The sequence below is a fragment of the Botryllus schlosseri genome, chromosome 5, assembly GCF_051294905.1.
Source record: "Botryllus schlosseri isolate E-star chromosome 5, Bs_hap1, whole genome shotgun sequence".
NCBI lineage: Eukaryota > Metazoa > Chordata > Ascidiacea > Stolidobranchia > Styelidae > Botryllus > Botryllus schlosseri.
The window spans coordinates 9920741-9947256 of NC_137240.1; the positions used below are offsets into that span (position 1 = coordinate 9920741).

At 40.6% G+C, this 26516-nt stretch overlaps 2 protein-coding genes and 1 long non-coding RNA gene across 4 annotated transcripts in view; 2 read left to right on the top strand and 1 right to left on the bottom strand.

Moving 5' to 3' along the window:
- LOC145439700 (uncharacterized) overlaps positions 1-26516 on the top strand; it is a 215890-nt gene that overhangs the window by 138069 nt on the left and 51305 nt on the right. The window lies entirely within an intron of this gene.
- On the top strand, positions 309-13965 carry LOC145438963 (uncharacterized). Of its 2 annotated transcripts, none has more exons than XM_080316370.1 (6): positions 309-460; positions 6027-6222; positions 8019-8141; positions 11162-11241; positions 11784-11924; positions 12608-13965. In XM_080316370.1, the coding sequence occupies exons 2-6, from the start codon at positions 6094-6096 to the stop codon at positions 12903-12905; spliced, it is 771 nt and encodes a 256-aa protein (XP_080172496.1). In that variant the 5' UTR covers positions 309-460; positions 6027-6093; the 3' UTR covers positions 12906-13965. The 2 variants fall into 2 exon arrangements, with proteins under 2 accessions (XP_080172496.1, XP_080172497.1); XM_080316371.1 differs by lacking the exon at positions 309-460 and adding an exon at positions 4248-5515.
- On the bottom strand, positions 21805-25244 carry LOC145438964 (uncharacterized). Its single transcript, XR_013915059.1, has 2 exons — positions 22363-25244; positions 21805-22155 (listed from the first exon to the last, which is right to left on the bottom strand). It is a non-coding gene; the product is annotated as an uncharacterized LOC145438964 (long non-coding RNA).

Consider the following 26516-nt stretch of genomic DNA (forward strand, 5'->3'; position numbering starts at 1 on the left):
ATTGCGGTCCTCTAGGGATGACGAAGCAAATTATACTATTCTCACTACAGGGTGCAGACGTAAACAGAGAGTGAGGCTGTAAGTGTGACGACAAGCAGTGTCGTGTATCCCAGATGGTTACTAACTTTTACGTTATCACATACGTGATCAAAGATCATTCATACAAAATATAAACTTACCATCATCTACGAAAACTGTTTGGTTAGATCAATTTAACGACGGATGCTATGCAAAGCAGATGCATGCGTGCTGCAAATATCACGGCGAACATTGAACTATTGCTAGTCTAAACAAAGCATGTTACCTGAGGCTATTTTCGAACAAGGTCAGACGATGTTCAGATCAATATTTTAAGTTTCGCGCGGTTGCGTCGCTTGCAACAACACTACAGAAGTCTCAATGTTGTGGTCCGTTCTCAACTTACGCTGTTGCGCCGTTTTCCCTCTGGAGGTCTACTAAGGTAATTGATTAGTGTATCAGTTTCAGTATGCAGTTCTTACGTCGGATGTACAGTTAGTTGTATTGTAAGGCAGTTGTTCGCAAACACTTTAATCCATAATTTATATAGCTGACTCAAATGTGCTTTGGGTTTAGCTTTAGATGTTTCCTGCTTAAATTTCATAGCTGCTTATGATTCGTTGCCCGATGACATAGCGGGGGCCACATTCCCCTCGTCTAAGGCAAGGGGTGCCAAACTCGCTGCTCACCATGCAATTTGAAGTGGCGGACGAACGCTTCGCTGATTTGAAAATAAATGATCAAGAATGTGATGTGAACCAATCCCTATTTTCCATTATATCACAGGCTAGTCCAGTGGTTCTTAACCTTTTTTCCTCCAGCGCCCCCTTTCAAAAATTATCGTGCTCTAGCGCCCCCCCAACTTCATATTCTAAGGAATGTAATAAATATAATGAGTAAGAGGGAGGGCCGTAACAGCACTTCGTCAAACCCCCTAAAAACGATTGCCTTGCGCACCCATAGCGTGATAAACCAAATTTCTGAGGGCTTCGCCCCCACGAACCCCATAGCGTGATTTCACTGGTCAGCAAAGTTTGTGTGGTCTGGTCGCCCTAGGTACCAAAATTTTCTATAATTCATGAATGAATAGGTGGTAATTACATATATAAGTCGCTCAGCCCACGTAATCAGATTTACCAATAGCGCTGAGTGAGCTGTTGTATAGGAAAATAAAGGGCACGTAATTAAACATATTCGGATGTGCCCGTAGGTACAATTATTCGTTACCAGGGCCGTAACAGCACTTCGTCAGCCCCCCCAAACAAAAAACGTTGGTCCTGGGCCCCCATCGAGTGATAGACCAAACTTCCGGGGGACTTCACCCCCAGACCCCCATTCGGCTGTCCGCTACTTGCTGATACTATGTATCTACATTGGGTGCGAAGCGCGAAAAATTTCACTAATTAATGATTGAATTGGTCAATATGATCGGGAATTGCATGTATATTGAAATCAATTTTTATCCTCTCCCAGCTCACATAAACAGATTAACCGGTAATTAACGCTGAGTGATGAGTGATTGAAAAGGTAGTACCCCTCAATAATAATTATTAGGGTTGTCCATAATTTGGAAAATCTCAAAAAAGATGCGTATCCATGTCTCATTCTGTAGATTATTGATAAAAAACATCAATGAACCTGCAATAACCTCATAGGAAAGTCTTTAACATTTGTCTAAATGCGTTTGAAAATAGCCGCCGTAGAGTGGGCGTGTTATCGACCATAGAACGGCGAGAAGACTAGTAATCACGAAATCAAGTCTCTTGATTGGTTAATTAGCTATGCTTGAATGGTCACGACCACAGCGGCTTGCTGATTATGTGCTTATACTAGTTCAAGAAGTTCGCTAACGGCAATGATTCTGAAAGCGCATTGTACGTTGGTGATTTAATAATTAAATAAGACATCTGGTCATTGAATGTTTTAGTGTTAAAACTAGATACCGATAGGCGATAGCTTTAGTGCAACAATAACCTATTGCAGGCATGACAGAGGTGAAACAGCGAATGATTGTGAACTTATAGAAGTAAGTATAGATACCAGAAATAGCCTACATATCTGATATGCTTGAGATTACATCAAGTGGTCCTGTTTTTCTGGGTGCAGGTAAGGTATATTAGACATCGCCAAACTAGTGTAGCATACCATGTGATATGGATTCTGGACACAATCCTGTATGCTCAGAAGATATGTGGGCCGACCTGGTAGCTTATATTGGATTTCTGAAGAAGACTGTAAATACCACACCGCTTCAATACATCATTTTTATGTCCATGTCTGGTTTGATTCAAGCATTAGTCGTGATGCAGCCTGTAATGATCTAAGATTCATTAAGGGCATGCTAAGCAATGCAAGCAAACTGTCTTTTTGCTGGTCCTACCAGCATAGTCTGTGCTTATCTTTAGACCTCTTTTCGTGGCATCATTGAGGACTTTGACAGCACTTGCGGGTATGATTCATTATGCTGCAATAATCTGACAAGGGCCAAGTATAAATGACAGATTCATCCAGCCCTTACAGCATTCAAGACTTCAATTATATACCACGACAACAGCCTAATAAGATCAGACAAAGTAGTGTCAATGTCAAGCTTTCTATTTGTATTCAATGATGGTACATCCCCTCTGAAACTAGAAATTCGTTTGCCACTTGTATAAGCGCCTTTGCAATATTTTTCCGCTTGTTTTTGTGCTTTCCATCAATGAAATCAAGGCATACAGGCTACAACGGTTATCTTCACAATACGCCATCATGTCATGTATTTAAAGATATTGTGAAACAGCTGTTCTTTGTTCATCATGTGTTTCGTTACTCAACATGTTCTGAATTAATCCTAAATCATGATTGGCGGACCAACCTACAATGCGCTTACAGAATCACCGCCGTTAGCCGATTCCTTGACCAGCTGATCAACGAGCCGCCAATGTCGTGATCATTGAAGCGTAGCAGATTAGCCAATCAAACGCCGTGATTTCGTGATTACTAGTCTGCTTGCCGTACTATGGTCGCTGACACGCCCACTCTAAGGCAGCTACTTTCAAACGCATTTAGACAAATGTTAACGACTTTCCCGTGAGCTTATTGCAGGTTCATTGACGTTTCTTAACTATAATCTATAGAATGAGTCATGGATACGCATAAATTTTGAGATTTTCCAAATTATGGACAACCCTAATAATTATACATCTTCCGACGCATACCCGTTGGCAGGAACGAAACGTCACTTCGTCAGGTCCCCGAAAAAACTTGGGTCTTAGGCTCCCATAGGGTGATAAATCGACCGCCTCACATCACGTTGTTCGTTTTGCCACGGAATCAGCTGTACTGTTTAGCGAGCTAGTGCGAAGCGCGAAAACTTTCGATAATTCAAGATAAAATCGGTCAGTAAGATCTGGGATTGCATATTGCTATCAATTTCTCGTCCTCTCTGCTCACGTTACCAGATTGGCCGGTAGAGCTGAGTGAGGTGCAATGTTTCCTCCAAGCTGCGCACGTGCACAGTGCTGACACGGTCTCTGCGCACGAAAAATCTACGTTGCGCACAACAAATCCGAAGTTATGACCTTTTTTTAGTCGTTACGCACTGTTGTCCAAGGGTCAGCGCAGTGAGTTGTTGAGTGTGCGCAGACTCATCAAAACTTAAAGCGAACATTGTGAGGTGTCTTGGAAACTGTAGGGCCCGTAACTAACAATTAAACATATTCGGGCGGGCGAACCCGTTGGTATGACTTCGTTGCATGATGTTATTTAGTGACCTCCTGTCTGCAATATCAAAAAATATAGAATCGCCCAACAGGGATATCGCCCAACAGGAATATCCCTCTCGCCCAATCGTACTAAACTAAAAGACGCACACGATTTCAAATTGGTATTTCTTCACTGGCATATATTTTTCCCTGCCAGATGGAATTCGTCTTCTGGGGTTCGGATTGCCAAGACAGGAACATTCGATGCCAGTCATTTAGGCGCCCATGGACAACTAAACCTATATGTATTTTGAAGGCTATATATAACGAAGTTTTCGGTGGTAATTTGCTCTGAATACTCATTAAGGATATGTCCTGTCACCACATCATCTACTGCGAAGCCATTTTTCTCCAGCGCCCCCCACACCGCCCCCCTGAGCCCAGCGCCCCCCATATCGCCCCCTGATCGTTTCCGCCCCTTTTAAAATCGCCAGCGCCCCCTGGGGGGCGCTGGGGGCAAGGTTAAGAACCACTGGGCTAGTCGGTATCGAAATATCCAGCCAATAAATCGGAAATTCGTAACCTAAGCACGGGAGTTACATCAATCGATTATATGCAGGGGATCCCCGTTTTTACCAACCAATAAGAGAAAGCGATACAATTAACCGTTATTATGAAATATTTGTTGCCTCTTGTCTCCCCACGCCACGCATACAGTGACACTACGAAATATTGTTCTCGACAAGTAGACTACGAAACGGTATCTCGTCAGCTCCCAGAGCGCCCTAAAGTATGTCTGCACTAGGGTTACCATATTTTGAGATCCAAAAAAGAGGAAACTTTTCAAAAACTTTGAAAGCTGAAATACCGGAAAAGAAGATGGTTAATTATAAAAGTTTTCGATCAATAGTACCTGTGTTGACTAACAAAAGGTCATCACTTCGACTCGACCTCCGTTTTGCCCGTTTTTCTACGAAACTCTGTCGCACGCTGTGTCGAGGTCGAGTTTTCAATGGCATTTTAATACTTTGGCTGTAAAAAGAGGACGCATTCTCCAAAAAGAGGACATTCAGGCATCCTCCGAGGACACTTTTAATTTATTGACAAAAGAGGACGTATGGTTACCCATATAGCATATTTTCAATTCGAAATCCACGCTGTTACTACCCAATTATTACTGGTCTGTGTTTTTGAGATTGCCAGTTTGAGTAGGCTATTTGAGACACCGACTCCCGCACCCTGCCAGCGTTGAAACATACTCTGCCTTTCATGCTATATCTCCCAGTGCAGGCCTCATTTCAACGACGTATTCGATTCTTATTGCCGTCTATAACTTTTTCCAAGTCAAATCGACTCCTTCTTACCTTAATTATATCATAATCATGCGGTGGCTCAATTCATAGGAATACAGTTCCTGTCATATTCCTTTTACACGTTACATCAAAGTCACATCTGTAATATATTCGGCCCTGAAATAACAGGCATTATACTGATGTGGCCCGCGTAAAACAGAGTTTGAGTCCCCTGGCCCTACAGCTTTTGTGGTCAAGGTCGAAGTTCGATACAGCAATATCGAATACCTTCTGGCGGGGTTAACGTATTATACAATTAACCCTCCCCGCAATCGAGCAAGTGATGTCACAACTTGGATTACGTCATGCGTAGAGCCGACAGCGGGGCGAATACGACATATGTAGCTCATGCTGACTATTTGCGGTTGATTCTAACGTGTACCGCGCTGATTGTTTCCATTGTTAGATGTTTGTTTGAAATGGCAACTGCTATCGAAAACGTGGTAAATTTCGTCTCGGGTGAGTGATTTTTATTTGCTCGATTTCCATATGCTTGACCAAAGATGAAAGTCCATGTTCTGCCTCGGATTACTGTCCAATCGGTGGTATACAGTCAAACACGAGCTAGCGCGTTCGGAAAATATCGCCAGGTTTTATAACTACGAATACACTCCGCGCAGTCACTGTAGTGTACGTGTACGTATAATAGTAACTACATATCAGTCATGCAATCGGCGTAACATGCGCAGAATGAAATCTTGTGTTATGAAACGCCATACAGGCACGACTGAGCAATACTGCAAGAAGTTCATTATTCCATACTCATGAAAGACGAAGTGTTGATATCTATGTATATATCTTTATATTCACCATTAATTCCTTCGCTATACCTTGGAAGGGAAGTATTCCGTCCAAATACCAATCCCAGTACATGGTCAACACTCGCATAAGAGAATATTTACACAGACTGTGCGTCAAATTAATACGAACAACTATGGCCGGCCATAATCATTCTACGTCCATTTTACAGCGCGCTGTGTGGTGTTCGCGTCTGACCCGGCGAGTGTGTAAGAGTCGACTGCTTATTCCGGTACGAAATGAAGGTGATATGCGCCGGCATTCCCAAGACTGGGACTAAGACGATGGCGCAGGCTTTGCGGATGTTGGGCTATAACGTGCACGACGTTTTCGAGCAGTTTATTTACGACAGGAAGCTGTGGTATAAGGTAAGTTGATCATAGGAGCATTTGTGAGTCATAATGGATAGCGTACTGTAAGGTTTCCGAGACTAAGAGACTTCGGTGGTACTCGCACACTGTAAATGTATGCGTGGAAGTCGAAGGTGAAAATCAGTTTATCGTCACGTTCTGCTACAGCTACAATATGCTGATTTCATGCCCATTTTAATGACTGAAAACTAGCCAGATACCCCAATCCGGGGCTTACGATGCAGATCTATCCCAGGAGTGTAGGGTCCGATTTAGTTGTGTCACCTTTTTGCGACTTCACGTGGTGGTACCAGTGGCGTATGAACACGTGCTGCCGCTCCTAGCTTTCGTTGAAAATGCCGCCCAAATTTTGTAACAGTTTCAAGCTTTTCAATTATATTTACTGGAAACCTTGTTGTGATTCAATACTTCTGTAGCGTTGACTAAAAAACGGTCATCACCTCACATTTTCCCGCCTCCTTGCAGCCTGCGCCGCCCATGGCGATTAGACATAAGCGAAAAGTGGCTGCTACACCACTAGGTGGTAGCCTACACGATGCAAAACCCGACAACATAACCATCGAATATATTTACCGAAGAAGTGGCGTACTTGAATAATTCACCCGTTTACAATGGGTGTAGGATTTTGTACTAGAAAGTGCCGTTTAACCAGAGACGTGCCGTCGATAATAAGAGAAAATTGTGGCGGCGTCTGACGATTTGGTACTGACGACGAATGACTAATTCTGAACATATTTATTCAACCAAATTACGCAATTTCTATATTTATTGTTCATAAAAATAGCGCGAAAGGAGATACGAGGTGAAGATAAGCCAAGCTACATCTGTTCTACTATAACAATTTTACCCCCTCGCACGCAGAAATTGGGGGGTTGCCGGCTAGAAAATTGGGGGCAATCCCATAATATCAATTTTACTTGGAGTTTTAGGTCATAGGTCGGGATATAAGAACCCCCTATTTTCGATTAAAAAAAGTTATTTTCACTCCACACCGTACTGTTATAGTGCAATTTACCATATACATGTTCGAATTTAGAATAACTAGTATCAATCGAATGCTATTGTGACATTGATTCCGGAAACACAAAAATTCATAATGTCGGTGAACCGGAACGCCCTAAAAATCGCCAAGTAATATCGTTACGTACAATGACAGCACAGTGAAGGGGAGGGGCATTTTAATCTTCCGAATCGATTATTATATTGGCTTAACAATCCGACAATTGCAGCGCAGTGAAATAGCGCGCTACGGCCATCGACTTCGAACAAACGGTGTAGTACGAATTGCGAAGTTTTTTTAATGGTTTTGTTTTTTTAACAGTCTGTTTTTGCACATTGCACAGTCCATTTTGTGCACCAGTAATCTACAGTTACTGTATCACATATGCAGTTAGATGTGTATTGCGCTAGACTTTTGTTTTTAATACTTGGCGAAAATTTGGGGTGTCGCGAAGGCTTGCAGATTATCGTAAGTGTTCCCCAGCATAGTAAAGGTTAAGAATAAGAACCACTGTTACAGGGTGAATTGGGTTATGCGATGATGACTAAGTTCTTCACAATTTTGTTAGTTTTATACCGTACCGACATGGTTTTCTGTTGGTAAAGTGGCGTTTCAACATAATGTAGACTTTTCATCAAGTGCATTAATTCAATGTCATTGGTATTTTTTGATGCCATCTTGCTGGCGTTACCCCAGTGACACAGGAGTCGGGTGATGTCTTCTGCGTGCGCGGTTTTGTAGGGGTGATGGTGATATGACGTTTCTGCACGAATCCCGACATCTGTTACTACAGGTGTTGGACAACACTGCCACGAAAGAAGATTACATCGAAACGTTATCGGATGTCGACGCAGTTACTGATTTTCCCGCATGCTCGCTATGGGAACAAATACTCGACGCCTTTCCAGATGCCAAGGTAAAAACTACAGAATGGAGTTGACGAACATGCCACCCTGATCATATCAATCAGTGGTTAGTCACATGGTAATAATTCATACGCCATTATTGACCGTGAAGCAAATAACCAGCAGGTGATAAGCGCCAAATTATTTTTCAATAAACAACTACAACAACATGACAGTATATAATATATTATTGAAATGTTTTAATCTTAAAATATACTGCATGGGTCGGCAACCCCCGACACGCGTGCCATTTGTGGCGCGCGAGATGATTTTCATGGCACGCCAAATGATTTGACGCACGTGACTTATTATAACCACGGTTTTGCAAAAAGTGAAACGGAAGTTTTAAAAATGTACAAAGCTCATGGGCGACCCATTTTGTTAGCCTTTTATATTCTCAGCGTTACTTTTCATTCGGTGTGCAATGCGTGCCTGCCTCTTCTTTACATCGCCTAGGCCCAGGTGGGTGTCTGATTTCAAAGGCTACTCCGAGTCGCTTCGCCACCATGCATTCTCTCTTTTCATTGTATCGCAGTTTTGTGGTGTTGTGTTGTGGTGATAATATTAATAAACGGATACTGACACTGACCCAAAATTATTTCGTAAATCAACATGAAATACAGTCTTTTGGGGCAGATTATTATTAATCTTGAAAAAATTGTCCGCTCTCTTGGCGCGATTTACTAGAACCTGACTTTTTCGAATATAGCGTGGGAGCACCCCAAAAATATTTAAAGAAATATGCATAATGTACAGAAATTAGTTCAGCCGTATTAGCAATCATGAAAGGATGACAACCGAATATCGCTTGAAACCGTTTGGATGCTTTAGTTTAGTCTAATCGTGTGCATGTGCACTGTGCAGTGTGCAGCCTGCGAGAGCGCGACTATTATATGATAGGGTTAGCATATTTTGGAAATCTGAAAAGAGGACTTGCAATACCGGAGGAAAATCCTGAAAAATGGTACATTTTTCCCACTTGGTGGTCGGTTGGCTAAAAAAGGGTCAACTTTCCGCCCAGCTCCCGAAATCGCAGCCGGAGCGTTACTTCAGTGCTAATTTACTCTATATCATAGGATTTGGCCCTTTATTTAACCAAAATTCTCAAAAAAAGGACAAAATCTCAAAAAAAGAGGACATTTGGGCGTTCTCCGAGGACACTTTTAAAAAAGTCAAAAAAGAGGACAAATCCTCTTAAAAGAGGACGTATTGTAACCCTGTTATATGAACCGGCATTTCAGCGCTGGGCATTTTCACGCAAGGACACACGACGCAGGCATAACGGCCGGTGGCATAACAGTATATTTATGTTTCGGTCCAACGTTTTTTCGTGCATCATGTAATTGATACTCACGCTAATTTTTCTGTTATATGACTACCACATAGTTATTAGTTACTAGAACTGCTGACATTGTCTACATTATTTGTGACGTCATACTTTGGTGAATTGGGTTTCATATGATTTCTGTTTACATGGTTATTATTGTTCTCTTACTTTTTGACTAAGGACACACAAAAAGTCTTCGAGTTGAATATACGTTGATAACAATGGGCAGTGTGGTTCAAAATGTCGTACGTACGGTAAACAAGTCAGGGCTACGCCATTTTCTATAATGAATCAGGAAGCCAGCACCCTTGTCTGTAAGGTCACTGATCGAGATCAAGTTATATTAATCTGCCATTTTAAGTTAAAGGTCAGATACATTCGCATATTTCTCGATTATGACTGCTTCGTCTCATCACAGTTATAATGTATCATGTATCTATTGCTTTGTAGTGTAGCGCCTTAGAGAGCATTGGCTTGATGCCGCAGCACTTGTAGTCAATCATTCAAAATCGTTCGTAATTGCAAAGTTGAACATTGCACCACGACACTGCTCTACTACATGAATATATAGTTTACTCTGAAACTTCTGTTAATTTATCCTACTATTTCGAAATACTTCGCACAAGATCCAGTGGAGATATGCGTCACTATTTTCCTTCCTCAAAATAAATAGGTAAATAGATTAATCTGATTGCACACTATGGTGAGACGTTGGTAGGCAATAACTTCATCTTTTGACATCTGGATCATTATGTGAAAGCTGCTATTTAAAGATGTCATCACCTATTGACATTTGATTTAGTAGTGCGTAAAAGGTTTTCACTCTGACACCGATCTGACATCCTAAAAACGGCATCCAAATCAAATAGAGGTCCAGGACCGGATCCCTGAATCGAGCCAATACTGAAAATAAACCGTTCTACAAGTCGGCAGCTCGAGGATCATAATAAAAATACCACGGCCTGTTTTAAATAACCATAGTTCTCGAAAACACCATGAATACTAATACAACAACGTACGATTGTATTAAAGCGAGTCGTCGATAATATCGATAAAAACATTTCTATACAAGTGAATTGGGACAGACCTCAACAGACCGTTCCGTTTTTAAGAGTCTGTTCAAAATACAACTGTTTGGTCCAGATTTGGTCACTGAAAGGACATACCATAACACTCACTGTAACAGACAACAATAAAAATTGGGTGTACAATAAGTATATCACGATCTATACTGGTCGATTCCCAAGTAGGTCGTAGTTCAAGAAAAATAAAGTTGTTTACCAATGCTATAGACGGTTGCCTTTGCGAACAAGCGGCAAGTTTAAACATAGCAGGTGAATGTTGCAACATGCTACTTCACTTCTGTGCTTACGAGGTCGATAAATCTGTATGCTCATTCTCACCGAAGATCCGAGTGGTACAATCAATACTTGATTTGCGAGCCCCCAATTACCTATTCTGAGCCCTCGCTATTGCAATTTACACATTACTCATTGGAAAAATAGTCGTTTAACATTAAGTCCACATCACAAGCTTACCGTCGGGAAATTCACGCAAATAGATGTCATCGCGTCGTGGTGTAATAGGCACGTGAGTTGCTATACATCATTGAGTGTGTCAATATCATTGCGCTTGTGCAGTTCGCTTTTTATTGCCTACACGTTATATATGATGGCACATAATCAACGGTGTTCTACTTTACAGGTAATTCTAATGGTGAGGTCGTCGGAGGATGAATGGTACAAAAGCATCAAGTATCATTTTAAACATATGTCAAACATGAAGTAAGTATATAAATCCATTAGTAGAATCTGCCTTTATAGTAGTAAGGGAGAGGGCAGCCGTAAAATTTCGCTTGGCATAGTTCGTTGAAATGTCCCGTATCGCCTATTACCAGTGATGGCGAATAGAATATACGTAGCCTATATCTTTCATTGCAGCAATACCAATTTGTCGCGGTTTCGACTCCGGGTCGATTCCAGAATCCCTAAATGATAAAGCTCAATCTAGGCTTCACATCGCCATCTGAACCGTATTAGTGGTGTCTTACAAATACCTATAGTACGAAAGTGTACCGCGCTATATAAGTCGGCAGCTCGGGAATAATCAATAGGAATATCGGTCTGCTGTGAAATGACCACTGATGTCGACACTCTAAATATCGAAAGGCAACAACCGTGTCCATTCACAGTTTTTTAATATATCTAAAATGGCGCTGATGATATTCAAAATATTTCAACTGTTATATCTATATATCGCTTGTTGAGACTGTATTGTTTCGATAAGACCCGAGATTTACACAAATACATTATTCTTCACGTTTCAGTCAAGGCGTTCTTATGTACCCGGTCCTGAACCTTCTCTTGGGGCCATTGCATCGTGAGTTTCTGAAGTACATGGCTTCTTTTATTCCTGCTTGCCTTGGATCCGTTTATACCTGGGGAGCCGAGACAGAAGCGTTATTAAGGTATAGCACTCAAATATGAGGGTTTTGCTTTTAGATAGGTTGCCCTGTTAATTTTACAGTTTGAGATACTAAATTACATTACCATGGGTAAAATTATGTAACATGTTGATTTTAATAAATTCGCATCACCATACGCACGATTTCGTCATAAGCACATATTGGTACAACCCTTGCATCATCATCACGAAATATGTATACAGTATCTGTTATTTTTAAAATTATTATTCTCCTCTTTTTAACGAAATGTTTTCGATGGTGCGACTGCACTGGAATCTAGATAATATTTACATCTCCCACAGACCAGAAAGCTAAATTCAAATTATCAAATTCTACACTTCAAATGCAATTACTGTCAGACCCCTATTGACGCAGGGAACATGTAGTAGAAACCGCTGTATTGTTATATACATGAGCAATTCCACTGTGTTTTTCTGAATATAATTCGACTCTGAGACGGTTATTCCATTTTCGAAGCTTCGTACTACTTCAATCTTACATGATTTCATGGGTTAACAGTAAGTGGGTCAGGTACTAAGTTAATCGAATTGTAAAAATTTCCAACCCTTGCCAAGGATAGAATCAGAACATTCCATGAATGGCGTAAAAGGCGAACCACCTAATATGAAGATGAAAAGAATACTTAATAACTCAGAGTGCAACGAGAACTAATTGATCCTCTCTAGAACACGGTATCGTCAACACAACATGTACGTGGAAACCGCATGTCCAAAAGAGAATCTTCTCGTCTTCAACGCCAAGGAAGGGTGGGGACCGCTGTGCAAGTTTTTGGGCGTCGACATACCAAGTCAGCCGTTTCCTCGCGAAAACGTAAAAACTGAAATCGTAGATAAGGTGGCGTCAGGACAGTATGATTATGATTGTGGGTACCGCAATACGGTTTTGAAGCAGACTGTCCTTCGAATAGTGATAGCGTTGGCGCTCGTCACTGCGCTTATTTCATATTTTGTGCATTCCTGGTGAGTGTATACTATATAGTGAGTTATCTTGTGCTAAATGATTATTAAATAATTTCATATCGTGCCATACTCGCGGTATTGATATCCAACACCGCGCAACTGATATTGTTAAGTTGGAGTTTGAACTTTGGTATATAATTTTTTATGGAAACCTATCCTACCATCAGGGCTATTCGTTTCAACGAATAATCAGTGCCGTATAGTTAATACATCTGTTCACAAAATAGTTTGATTTTGCAGTAAATGTATGGCTTTCCGATTTCAGCGAATCATCGGCGGGGTTTGTAGGCCGCAAAGGCATATTAAAAGCGATGAGTGAACTTCTACACGTATAATGTTATAACATTACGTCAGAAGGTAATATTTGTTTTGAAAATGAAGTATCTTCTGAGGTTGTAGCGTGATATATTAAGTTTTCCAAATTCGCACCCGTATATAGTTATACCTTTAAGATTATTTTATATATGTCACTTAGAATTCAGGACAATGCATCGCAGTGTTTGTGCCTATGTCTTACTTTGTAAAGCCTCGCACCCAGGAGGCACTTACAATCTATATAGCACCATATCGTACAGACTCTATTTATGACTTAAAAATCAGCTTTTAAAACAGCTGATAGCGATGACACCGATTCTACTTGAGACGAACCACGTATTTTATGACCTTGAGCATTCGGCGTAACAGCAGATAGACATTATTGATAACGTGATTCAAAAAGAACTGGAATCCTCAAGTCCCAATGAATATATTATTTATCAATTATAAATTTTCCTGTGGCATGGGTATTTCACATGCAATTGTTGACGAATGGACGATTGCGAACTGCGAAGTGGCATAGAGCAGGAGTAAAACGTTTGACTGATTTCGAGATATCTTTACCACTAATAGCAAGTTTTGTCGCACATGGCTGTTGACATGTTCGTGCATTGCATAAAAGCTTAAATAGGCATATATAGCAATAATTCGAGTGCTATGAGCATAATGTAATACCGTAAGAGTTAACTCAACGTTATAATTATAATGAGACGCGTTGATTTCTTGAATATATTATTATGCAAATGAAACTGACTTGCGAGGTACAATGATAACTACTACGGACTCAGTATCAAATCAACCACGGCAACGCAGGATATGTCAGTTGATGTTCAGCGTTTGATGAAGTTGAGTAGCGAATGAATAGGCTCGTTAACGAAGGCCATTTCTACCAAATCCTGGCCTATACTTGATAGTGACAACATCAATAGTAATCATTTAGAAAACTCATTTATATGCGTGACGTTAAACAAACTCCCAATTCCAGATCCAAGTACGCCCATTGAATCAGTAAATAACATTGTACTCATAAGATAAAAGTAAATGACATAATGAGTACAAAGTACATAAAGGTAGATGTTTGCTATAAATACATTCAATTAGGGTTATTCAAGATCAACGAATTCAAGTAACCGCTGTAGTAGATTTTATTACCCTCGTCGAAGGGGAATCACAGTTGTTAGCATACCTATAGAAATTCGATACGGTGTAAACTACGACGCGGATTACAAACCACAAATAACCTAAAAGATGTCCTTCGTATACATCTCGTATAGCTTACTTCGGCTCTAAATCAAGCTTATCTTTGACCAAAGCGCATCATACGAATATGACGAGAATGGAAAATGATGTCACGTTCGCATAGATTTGGGCACCAGTAAGCATACGGATCGTGGAATGGTGCGCGTTGAGGATAGGGGAAAAATTAACACATCGTAACATGACGCATGCGCTGTTTAAATCAGTGGTTCTGAACCTGCACTAGTCTGGGTAACCCTTACGCTACAAGCCTGTAGAGAAAAGACGTGGACGTATATGAGGTATGAAGAAAAGGAAGGACAGGGGATTGACTCAATACAGCTCAACTTTTGCAAATGGTTCAGAGTGTGTTGGACTTTATGACAATTGCGATGAAACCTGACTGTGCAATGCAGTGTGCATTTGTCGGGTTGTGTTTAAAATGGCAATGGAGTTTTAAACACCGATGTTTTAAAGAATAACCTGGTTTAAAACATACATTTTTCAGTTTAGTTTATTTTTTATGTATTTAGCCCTGACTATCGGTATATGAAGACGACTTCTAAAATTGCAATAATTTCGATTAGCAGAATACATGGCACATAAGAGACTTTAGCTTAGAGGTGCCACCAGTATTGAGTCTTTAAACTCGACCATCGAAATAATGTAATGTTCATTGAAGAGTTAATCAATATTAGTGATACGCCTTGTTAAATATTTGCTATTCAAGTGGATGTCCATCGGAATTCCCAACTGCGTCTAACCACCAACCGAAGCCGCATGATATATGCATCTTTGAAATGCATGCCAAGACTTTGCGCGTGAACGACAGTTTGTGTATTATAGACGACCGACATTGGTACATTCAGATAAAATAATGTTCAAGATTAAAAATATATATCCAAGCATTACTCATTTCATTCAGACGTCGCAAGAAAATTGAAAATCGATAGAATATTCATGTATTTTTCCAAATCTAACCTTGAACAATCGCAAACCCAAATCTGACCCAAGCCCACATCCATGATCGCCGAGCATATTGTTAAGGATCCGTCGCTTGCAGACTATGCACTATGTCGGACTCGCAAACTGATGGGGACTAAAGCCGTATGTCTCAGTGCCTAAACGAGACTCATAGGTCACTCTGCTAGATGCAATAACTTGGCACCCCGCAAAAGCGTAACATATACTTCTTCACACGACTGGAAAAGAATCAAATAAAAATACTTAGTCTCACATATTTCACATTTCATTAAACAGAGCAAATGTTTCAGCAATTGTAATACATTTGGCACTTTACTTCGGGGTCTGCAATAGGGACATTATAAATACCTAACGTAAGTACAGCCAGGTTCAAATGGAGACGCGCACTTTGACTTGTCGATTAGCAATGCGGTCGAAGTGCAAAGTGCAAGTAATCGATATTTGCAATTCGCAAACACCCGTCAAGGGGACTCGAGGTCAATGAATCTGAGAAGCCTCTGACTCGTCGTAATCAAATGCGCTCGAATTAGATGCGTGCGGAGCCGGGATCGCATGATTTCCTCTTTTCGCGAATAACATAGAATTGCGATACATTATGTGTACTGTGCAGTCGCGCTCGTAGGGGGAGGTTGGAAATCGAAACCTCGTCATTTTGAAATGCCGATTTCATATCCAATGTGCATAGTACGGTCATTTGTAATTCAGCAATTTGGATCACGCTGTTGCGAGCAGGGCTGTGGAGTCGGAGTTTGGCTAATTGTCGCTTGATTGAGTCGGAGTCGGAGTCGTGAAAACGATAGTGGCTTGGGTCGGAGTCGGACTTGGAGTCGTGGAAAAATACTGACTGGAGTCGGAGTCGAAGTTTGTGAAAATGACCCTGACTCTGAATCCGACTCCAACTTCTTTATCATGAAAACAATTGCTTTCAAAGGATTTTCAATAGGATTTTTTGTACCATCAATCCCTTTTATTAATATCGATACATATCAGGGGTATCCAACCCGTGGGCCGCGAGGTTTTGTGTCGCCTGCGAGGTAATTCTCGAAATTAGTTATAACATCAGGTAAAATTGCAAGGCCAACCAAATTTGATTAGCCAGACCGCGAAATTTGATGATGACTAAAACATCAGTTCCGACGCATTGGCGTAACCAGGGGCCAGTAAATTTATGGCAGATCTTCGAATGTGACCATAAAGTAGAATATGTTGTAGCAGATCTATTTGACTTGATATTTTTGTCAGCACTTCGCATTATTTATCGTCACTCCATTTCTTGCATTTAGTATTGGAGCCCCTTACATATAATTACATTTACGCGTAATTTACAGAATTGAGTCGAACTATATTCGCAATTAGGAGATAACATGTCGTCTAGCATGCGACTTCGATTGTGCGCTCGCAGCGAGATCGTCGACGACGAAACATTTGCACACAATGATAGAGACATGTTCACCGATACCGTCAATATTGCTATGACTAAACGCCGAACAATCCTGTCCTTGCCAAATGAGCCCAGTGGTATACAGAGGCGACCCCCAATATATGTGACTAAAATATTTATTGGTAGAATTCATTCAATGCCTTTAAAACAATTTCGCGCTTGGCGCGATCAGGGCATGGCTTCACACTGCACCGTTACACACGGAGTTTTCATGACATAATTGTTATCAATTTCAAAGCATAGTAATATAAGTATTGTTTTGAATGGTACCTAATTCAGTACGCTCCTATCGGGCGACTAAAAAAAGGTCATCAACATTCCAGTTGCATGCCCGCTCAATGGTTCGTAAATCTCATGTGACCCTTTGGTCGAAAAGGTTGGCCACCCCTGATATAGATAAAATTGGACATTATTTGCAACTTACAATTCAGTTGCATAGAAGAAGAAAATCGCAATATGCATATTCGCGGTGCAGTCACAAATTGATGCAATTTTTGGAATTATACCATGATACTGTGAGAGAGTAAATACATCGTCTGGTTTTGGAAAATTGTAATATTGATGTAAATATAACCAAACGCTGCTTCCCACTTGACATAATTAAAAATATTTGTGGTGTAACTTAGTTGCTTGGGTCGAACAAATGATTAAGAAAGACTGCAAGTCCTAGTCCTTGAATACTTGACTAGTGCATGTAGACTAGACATATGCTATTTGGCCACTTCCTAAATTTCGTTATAATGACCAATGTAAATTAGTAGTGAGAGTGTGCGCGCTTGTAATCAGTATAGTGTGTAATGAGAATATTAGTAAGTTACATCTCTGTATTAGTTGCTGACTCATACACAAGATCTACACTTCGATTGTTTTATCTACATTTTTATTATACAGGATTGGATATATGTCATGTTTGAATGATTCATATATATTAGAATGTTAGAGAGTCCATGATATAGAAACTTATAAAATATGAAAAAAGAAGAATATTTAGAAAGGCATTCTTTCATGTTAATTGCATAGTGAATAATTCGAGCTGTGCCACAATGACACAATTTTGCATGCCATCGTTAATCATATGTTTGCATATGTTCAATGGATATATGATAGTCATTTAATCGTCACTGTCGCATATAATTATCGAAGTAAATTGGTAATACTGTTGCAGTCGGAGTCGGAGTCGGAGTCGGTACGTTTGAAGACTCAGGAGTCGGAGTCGGTATATTGAAAATGTGTAGAGTCGGAGTTGAAGTCGATGTTAAAACTTACCGACTCCACAGCTCTTTGCGAGGCACTTTCGAGGCCGAAACCTCGCATTTCTAAACTGGTTTCTGAAAGGGAACAGCAGATTGTGAAGAAGTCACAATCATCTGCCGTAATTTAATATTTTTTGTGGATTCCCTGTGTGGCACTGTCTTTCCCTTATCTTGGGTATGACGTTCTGACCGCGATATCTCTGACGGGACGGATTGGAGTCATAGGACCGAAACAGCACTTAATCAATAATATCGGTAATTGCATATATTACTTTTTATTTTTGATCCAGCCAACGTGATCAGATTAACAGGTAGAACGGATGGAGATGGTATATTCGAAGATTTGAGGCATGCAATTAACAATGGATAATTGTAAAATGGACATAGGTATATATCAAAGGTTTCGGCCAACGCGCGGCGTCATTTTCGGCCACGGTTTTCCTGCCGCCGATCCCTTCGGCACCAACTGCATGGAGTCGCATGCTGGCCGAAACTTTATATGTCTGTGATTTTCAAGTTGACAAGATCTCTAGAAAAATATTCTATATGATTCATGTTGATTAAAGAAATATTATCGGATCCCGCAATTGGAGGTTTTGGGTGCGGTAGTTACGGCCTTGTTGACAGACCTATCCCCGAGATATAATGAGCCGCATTTATCTCTTCTTAGTGATGAGGTAAATCTGATCAAGGTTAAAATTCACTGTCCGGATTCAGACGAGTCAATGAGTCTATTACACTATAACTGGGAAATATCTGATCAGGTTGGGTGAGTACGAAGATATGTAGGCCTACAACAGTCACGCTAGATATAATTTAATGCAGATGTCGATATCTGGAAAAATGCCACATTTGTATCCGTCACCAACTTTGATAATGGCAGAATGATATCATTTTTTGTTGATGGGCCAACATGTGCCAGCTAGTAGCTATATTTGTTTTAGGAGTTAACAATGACAAGAACGAAATACTCTACATGTAGGTAGTCAGCGAATGTTAATTAACGAATCAATTATTGGCGTCAGCGAAATTGATGTAGAGAATTCATCGCTGTCTAATATAAAAATCTTGCAAGGAATGCGAGATTTAGCGTAATTTGATACGTTTATTGTATCATAACAACCAAATCCGCCCGATTGCGATCAATAAATGTTGCTGGATAATAAGGCTTTTCATTGATATTATTTGATTGGTTCGAAAACTCATTGATGTATAACAATAAACATCTGTATAGAGCGTTGGTGGCGATTTCCGAATGTATGAGCCTAGTACGCCCTGACCTCATATTTATGGATCTGTCTTTAGTGCACATATAGAGCCATTAATTTACAGATTTCCCCGAACGGTTTTCTATGGCCATATCGCCCATTCTATCTCGAACCACCCTTGTCTCTCAGCGAACCGGAATCGCCCAATTTGTAGCTCGTGTACCCTTGGAGGTTTCTAACGCCCACAAAGGGGCGCTGGCGAGCACTTTAGGAATCAGCACTGTAACATTCTGTGACCAGCACATAGCGCAGGGGTCGGCAACCTTTTGGTATTCACGGGCCAAATTTCGAGTGTACAACTTTTTCACGGGCCGGAATTTTTCATAATACTATATTTTATGCTCACTTCGGTATATTATCCTACATTGCTGCAATCTCAATCATACCATTAACCAAACGCATTTATTTACACTTCAACAACGCAGAATAAATGTGACAATTGACGCAGCTTGCTTTGTGAAAGTTTTCCAACTTCTGGTAACAAGTCAGATGAAGCAAGAATCTGACCATATTTTAATTGGGCGACCGAAATAGTGATCTTAGATTGCTCTTCGTGAATTTCATTGTTGAAAACTACTGTCTACATGCGTACGTGCTACCAAATATCGATGCAATTTCTTTTGCATTGTTGGTCAAGCTGGGATAAAGACCAATTTCAAGAAGGTACTCTTTGTAAAGTCATGCAGCGATATGCTCTTTGTATGAAATTTGTCATTCAATTCAACTGCATCGCATTTCAAAACGGCCCATTTGAAATTTTCAGGAAATGGTATTGGCGTCCACATTAAACGGAGTACTGAATAGTCGGAATTTAATTTGTAGAGGAGGAACTTAAGAAAAGTGGGTGAATATTCAGTAATTAAATTTCGTATCACAGTTACAAATGTAGGTTTTCTCTCCTCCAGTATAAGAACGTGAGCATAATTTCTTTGTATTGTTGACGTTCGCAGGGTCGCAGATTTGTTTCGAATGCGCCTCGACATCTCATGTATTCAGCTGTTTTCCCCCGAAGTTGCAAATTCAATTTGTTCAGATGTGACGTTAAATGTACAAAGAAAGCAAGATTAGATAACCATTTTCGATTTCAAGATTATGAGTCGGCGATATTTATATTTTCGACGAGAGTTGCTATTTCATTTCTCGGTTCGTACACTCGTGCAAGCATAGCTGCTCCGACTTAATGCGCCAACATAGCAGATATACAGGACATCGCCATATTAATTCTCTGCTTCTAATATTATCTGGCGTAAATGTTGGTGATTCAGTTTGTGATTCATATAAACAGTTTTCATCATTGTGGCCAAAACACTATTCAGGTTTGTTGTCTTGGCGCACAATGCCTTCTGGTGAATTCAACTATAAATAACTAACCTACGGAGGCTAGTTATCTATAATTAAACAGTATATGTTTTGAGATTTTGTCATTGCGTCTGAGATGTTCCAAGCGATTTTGGCTGGGGGCATAGCGTATAGTGGTGACGATAAGCGCCTACCAATCTGGCGGCCCGGCTCGATTCCCGTCGGAGGTTTATCTGGGCTCCTCTTCCCCCACCCTCGTCGTTCTTATGACGACAAAAAAGCCCAGAAAAAGACCCGAGAGAAGAAAGAAAGCACTCACTGGGTATGGAAAGAACTAGTAGAAAGGGCCGCGGCTTCAACAAGATCAACATCGAAAAGAACTGCGACATCGGGCACTCTAGGCCGAGGTGGATGTTAGAATTATAGGATCGCAACTGCGTGTCGTTCGACATCCTCCTATCTGTTCATGACATCGCATTGTGTCTTATCGCATTGCACATTGTGTATGACTTGTTCAGATGAAAAATATAACTCAACGAATGATTGATTGATTGATTCCAGCAAGCAGAGGAAGGACACCTTTATTGTCACACCCCATCAGAGTGGTAAACCCTTTAAAAAGTATGGTACACCTTCGGTTGCGAGATACACCCGATTGATAAGTAGCCTACTGATGTAGTCTACTCTACAGACAATCTCCATCTTCTATACTTCAACCACCTTCGTTTTATGGCGTAACAATAGAATAATACCGTGTAGGCTACTTATATCGTAGCAATGCCGCATTCTTTCCAAGCAGTGCTGCACAGCAGATTGAAACTCATTATGAAACGGCGGGCCATATTCTTGTGATAACTAATTATGATGTCGCGGGCAGGACGATTTCGCTTGGCGGGCCGTAGGTTGCCGACCCTTGACATAGCCTATTTTGGTTTTAAGTGAAGAGTGTTCCTGAAAAAGTGATCGTAGAAATCCGCGGCACCATGTTTAATTCTCGATCGTATATCTCGCGAAACCACGAGAAATCAAAATAACGCCCCACATAAATGAATGCATAGCACATGGCCTGAACTGGGATCACACTGATATTAAATCATTGCGAAAGACCAAGAGGATTATCATTTATTGCCTAAACATGGACGAATCAACAATGTATATAAAGTAAAGGAACATGAAATACGGTACATATTTTTCAACGGAATACACACAATGTAGGGAGCACACAATGTTCGGGATTTATCCTGATAACATGGTATATGATCAAGTCATCCCAATGGAGTTAAGAAGGAATATGTGAGTGAAGAAATCTTTGTTGAAGAAGTTATATACATTTCCATTGGTCCTGCGTAATCAGCAACAGCCGAAACAACAGCAGTCCACAGTTTCGACAGCTGTCGACCCGCACGGTACGCAGCAGCACGCAGTCTTACAGCCACAGCAGAAGATTGACTTGAGACACTGCGAGAAAATCGCATTCGGTAAGATTGTGAGATGAACGCTACATCGAAAGTTTGTTTAAAACATGTTTTGTTTGCGAATGCAATCAATCTTGCCTGGGACTATATGGCATGTAGCCTAAGAGTCGTGCCGTAGGTGTGAATTCCGATATTTCACAATTATCTCTTTTCATCCGCTAGTAGCCTAAATATTACGGAATAATTTTACCTTCAAGATTGACTCGCAGATTCCGCAGCACATTTTTTCTTTTTTTATATTGATATTCGTCTGGATCAGACTTGACTAAATATAGTCTAAAACAGGATTTAATTGATAACCGAGCTGAAGATGAAAAATATGATGTTTAATCGACTGCTTATATTCGAATCCTATGGATGAAGATTTCGTATTCGTCCACTTCAGGGTTGTAATCAAGTCACTAGGTTCAGAGTCATCTGCAAATATTAACATTGCTAATTGTAGAAATAGCAACGCTAACCGGCCGCGGTTTGCCATCAAGGGATCCATATCGTTTGCATGCTGACTGCATGTCTTCCGAAATCATGCTGCCACTGCGATTAGTTTGTGAGGCCGGGCTTACCATTTTCAGGCATGGTTTCCGAGAAAACGAATGTTGTTGTTATACATTACAAATTAGTAAGTTGATATTTACAAACCACATGACGTTGGACTAAAGTCGTTCTCAAGTGCCTCCGGAATGCGTTAATATTCCAGAAACCTGAATTGTCATCCAAAAACGTGTGTAATAAAGTATGAATATATGAGACAGGCCTATCCGAATATAGGGCTATCGAAATATACGACTTGAAGGGGCAATGCACTCTAAACACGATGTGGTCTGAAATTACAGATAAAACACGGAGAAAAATCTTGGCCGCAGCCACATTCTTCATAAACACGCAGTGAAGGAACAGCAGCTGAACGAAAATTCCAACTATCCCCATTCCATGCCAGTTTAGTAAGACATTATATGGTGGTGCGGATGCGAGTCCTCGGTGCTAAACCCGTTGAAAAATTGCTGGCATGTGCATGATATATCATCATTTGCATTTTCTCAACCAAGTTTCTCGACGCGACCTCCATCATCTAGTGAATCTAGTCACATAATTTCTTTAGGTAGTACGTGGTAAGCATATGATGCGTAGTCTACGCATCTGCATTAATTCCCCATCAGATCTGAAGGCACAGCACACAGTACCAGTGGCGTGCATCCGAACCTCGACCAGTATGGTAATTACTGATTATACAGATGCATTTGTATGATGTATATATTGCAAGTTGTAATGAGTGTCTGTGCTGCTGTATCATTATCAAAGTGAGTGAATCATACAATTTGTATGATCTACATCCATTGCCATCAGATCAGCGGGCACAGCACAGTACCGCTAGAGTACAACGAAACCTCAACCACTATGGCGATTGTACATTTGTATCAGTTTTGGGATCAAGTCGCTACATTCGAGTCACAAGTCATCTCAAGTCATTGCGCTTTTTTTCTCGAGTCAAGTCAAGTCACAATATAGGTAAAATTTGAATTTTCGAAGTATATTATAGATGATTCAAAGTCATTACATTTTGCTAGCTGTTTAAAGCACAGATTGATTCGTCATTCATTCTGATTCAAATTATGAATCGTTATAACGAAAAAAAGTTTGCTATACCTTCAAAAAGGCGTTGTATCGCTCACGCATACATAGAACTGCTGAGGAAATACGTAAGTAACAGTGTAGCTCAAAAGTCTGTAATTATTACCTAAAATGGAGGATCGAATACGAAACTAAAGAAGTAGGAACAAATTGATGATGCAATACAGCGAATACACCATCCCTCTAAACATCCACGAAATATAATTTAAGCCTGTTCCTGTTGATGAGTATAAGATAAAATCATAAACTATATTCGGTCGATTTAAATCATAAAAGATGGTTGGTAAAGCTGACCCCTGCGCAACTTCTGCACATGGCAGTCTCAGCATCAGAGATACATTGCTATTAGAATATATACTACTCGGGACCGAAACAGCACTTCGTCAGGTCCGTCCCAAAACGTCGGTCTTGGGTCCCCATTAAGAAGGGGACTTTTACCAAAACATCAAAGTTAGTAGACCGAAATTGAAAACAGCAGATTTTGATATATTTACTCGAAATTTTCGTTTGTTGACTAAAAAAAGGTCATGACTTTGATTTGACTCCCGCATTACCCACTTTTTACGTAAACTTTATAGTGCTGACTAAAAAAAGGTCATCACTAATACTTTTGGGCCCCCTTCGAGCTCGCTTCCCCAATTTGGGGGTTTGGAATGCGGCAGTTACGGCCCTGATACTACTCACTACAATGTTAACTGTAAGCTATGATCATTTCGTTGGCAGTCAACAATGGACGCTATCGTGAACAATCCGAACATACACAAGATACAGCGATTCATAGTCGACACCGATTACTTCATGACTTGAGATTGACTCGTAAATTTTGCTCTGAGTCACGAGTCAATCCACATTTCTGAAAGTCTCAAGTCAAGTCATTTTTGCAAGGTGACTCGAATCTAGTCAAGTCATACGAAAAAGTTGACTCGACTTTGCGCAACCACAGAATTTTTGCAGTCAACTGGCGTGGAATGAAGATAGTGAGAATTTTCGTTTAGCTGCAGTTCCTTTACGGCGAATTTCTGAAGAAAATGGCTGTGGATAAAACATTCTTCCCTTCTTTGAGACCACATCATAATTATAGTGCGGTGCCCTTTTGAATGAAGTCGTATACAGAATGTCTCGAGTCACACGAATTGTTCCAGTTATGAGCAATGACTCAAGTACGTGCCGAGTCAATTCAGAAAAGCACTGGAGGCGGTGAGTCAGTTCCCATATTCGAGAATTTGACTCGTTTCAAGTGGATGCACGAAACAATTGTGACTCATATCTGACTCGGGTCATTACAACCCAGTTCTAGCTTGTTCAATTTGCTCATAGCGACCTGACCATCCTTCATTCCCGGACTCCATTCTCAAACCCTCTATCGAAGCTTAATATTTCAACCATTTCATCGTCATCGAACTCTTGGTCTGCTCTCGAGGGGCAGAGGATGCCGTTATATATATATTCTTAATCGAAAACGAAATAAAGTTAGCCCGATAGTGTAATTAGGACAAATCTATTCGGGACAACACATTCCAATGAACAATTGTCGAAAGAGGGCCCCCGTGCACAGTAACGTTCCTGAGCGTCGAGTTTCGCTTTCAGTGCATACACAATCTACATTGCTATATTGTACTACGCTGAGTCTGGTTAAGTTTCACATGGTAAAGGTCGTACGCGCGAGAGATTTTCTTTCAAAAAGAACCGAAAGAGAAAATGAATTTGTTCTCTTTCGGCACAACCCCGCATTTACCCTCTAGATCTAGTAGGCAGTGTACGATGGTCGGGTTTCATGTCTATATTTGAGCGGTTGGGAGTAAGTTTGATGCCTGCCCTACTAGTATTCTGCGTGCGGTTGTTCATTTGAGCTCCTCAGTAGGGATGGTGTGAACCTCTGAAAGGTTCAGGTTCGTGTGAACGCGAACCTTTTTGAAAGGTTCTGTGTGAACACGAACGTGAACCTCATGACGTCAGATGACGTCATATTGCTAAAATTCCAGTCCTATCTTTTCATGAAGTGACAGGCTTTGTACACGATACCTAGCGACGACTCGGGCCACATAATTCACAATACTGAAGTCCATATTAGCGTTTTAAACCGTCGCCAAATTTATCAACTGAGGCAATTAATCATATAATAATCCCATAAATTAAATATCTTCCGACGCTTTACCTACAATTTCGACGAGGACTTGCCAGGGAATATAAGCTTGCGACCTAAAAGTCTAGGCCAGACCGGACAATGCATTCGGTGTCTGATTATTGCTACATTGATATTGAGCAGAGTGTAAAACGGGTTTCTATACTTGCTCTTGAAATTTTACTACAAGTTATACAGCTGTAGCCAACAGCTCAATCACACGGATTTGGTTCCAATGATACAGTAAACCTGCTATATTTGTTGCATCAGAAAACGATATCAATCTCATTTATTGGTCGGGTAAGCATCATTCGCTGACTCCATGTAGTTTTCGCTCTTGATGTCGTGTGATTGCGGGCTAATATCGCAGCAGAGAGTCACTAAATTTTCACAACCGGAAAGCTGGATATTTCGAGCAAACTTTTACAACAAAGCAAGTAAAGTTTTTGAGATTGTCAATGGGCATGCTCGTTTTGTGTTGATTTTTGGTGCTACCAGCATCATGCACATAGAGTGACCCGCAGTTGAAATGCAATAAATTCAAACCAAAGAGGTATTCATGAAGTGAAAATTGTAATATATGAAAAAAGTTC

Excerpts from the sequence above, each read along its gene's own strand:
- LOC145438963 (XM_080316370.1), top strand. The coding sequence starts at position 6,094 with ATGAAGGTGATATGCGCCGGCATTCCCAAGACTGGGACTAAGACGATG. Across the intron at positions 11,242-11,783 it reads AAACATATGTCAAACATGAA|TCAAGGCGTTCTTATGTACC; the intron begins GTAAGTATATAA and ends TTCACGTTTCAG. Across the intron at positions 11,925-12,607 it reads GAGACAGAAGCGTTATTAAG|AACACGGTATCGTCAACACA; the intron begins GTATAGCACTCA and ends GATCCTCTCTAG.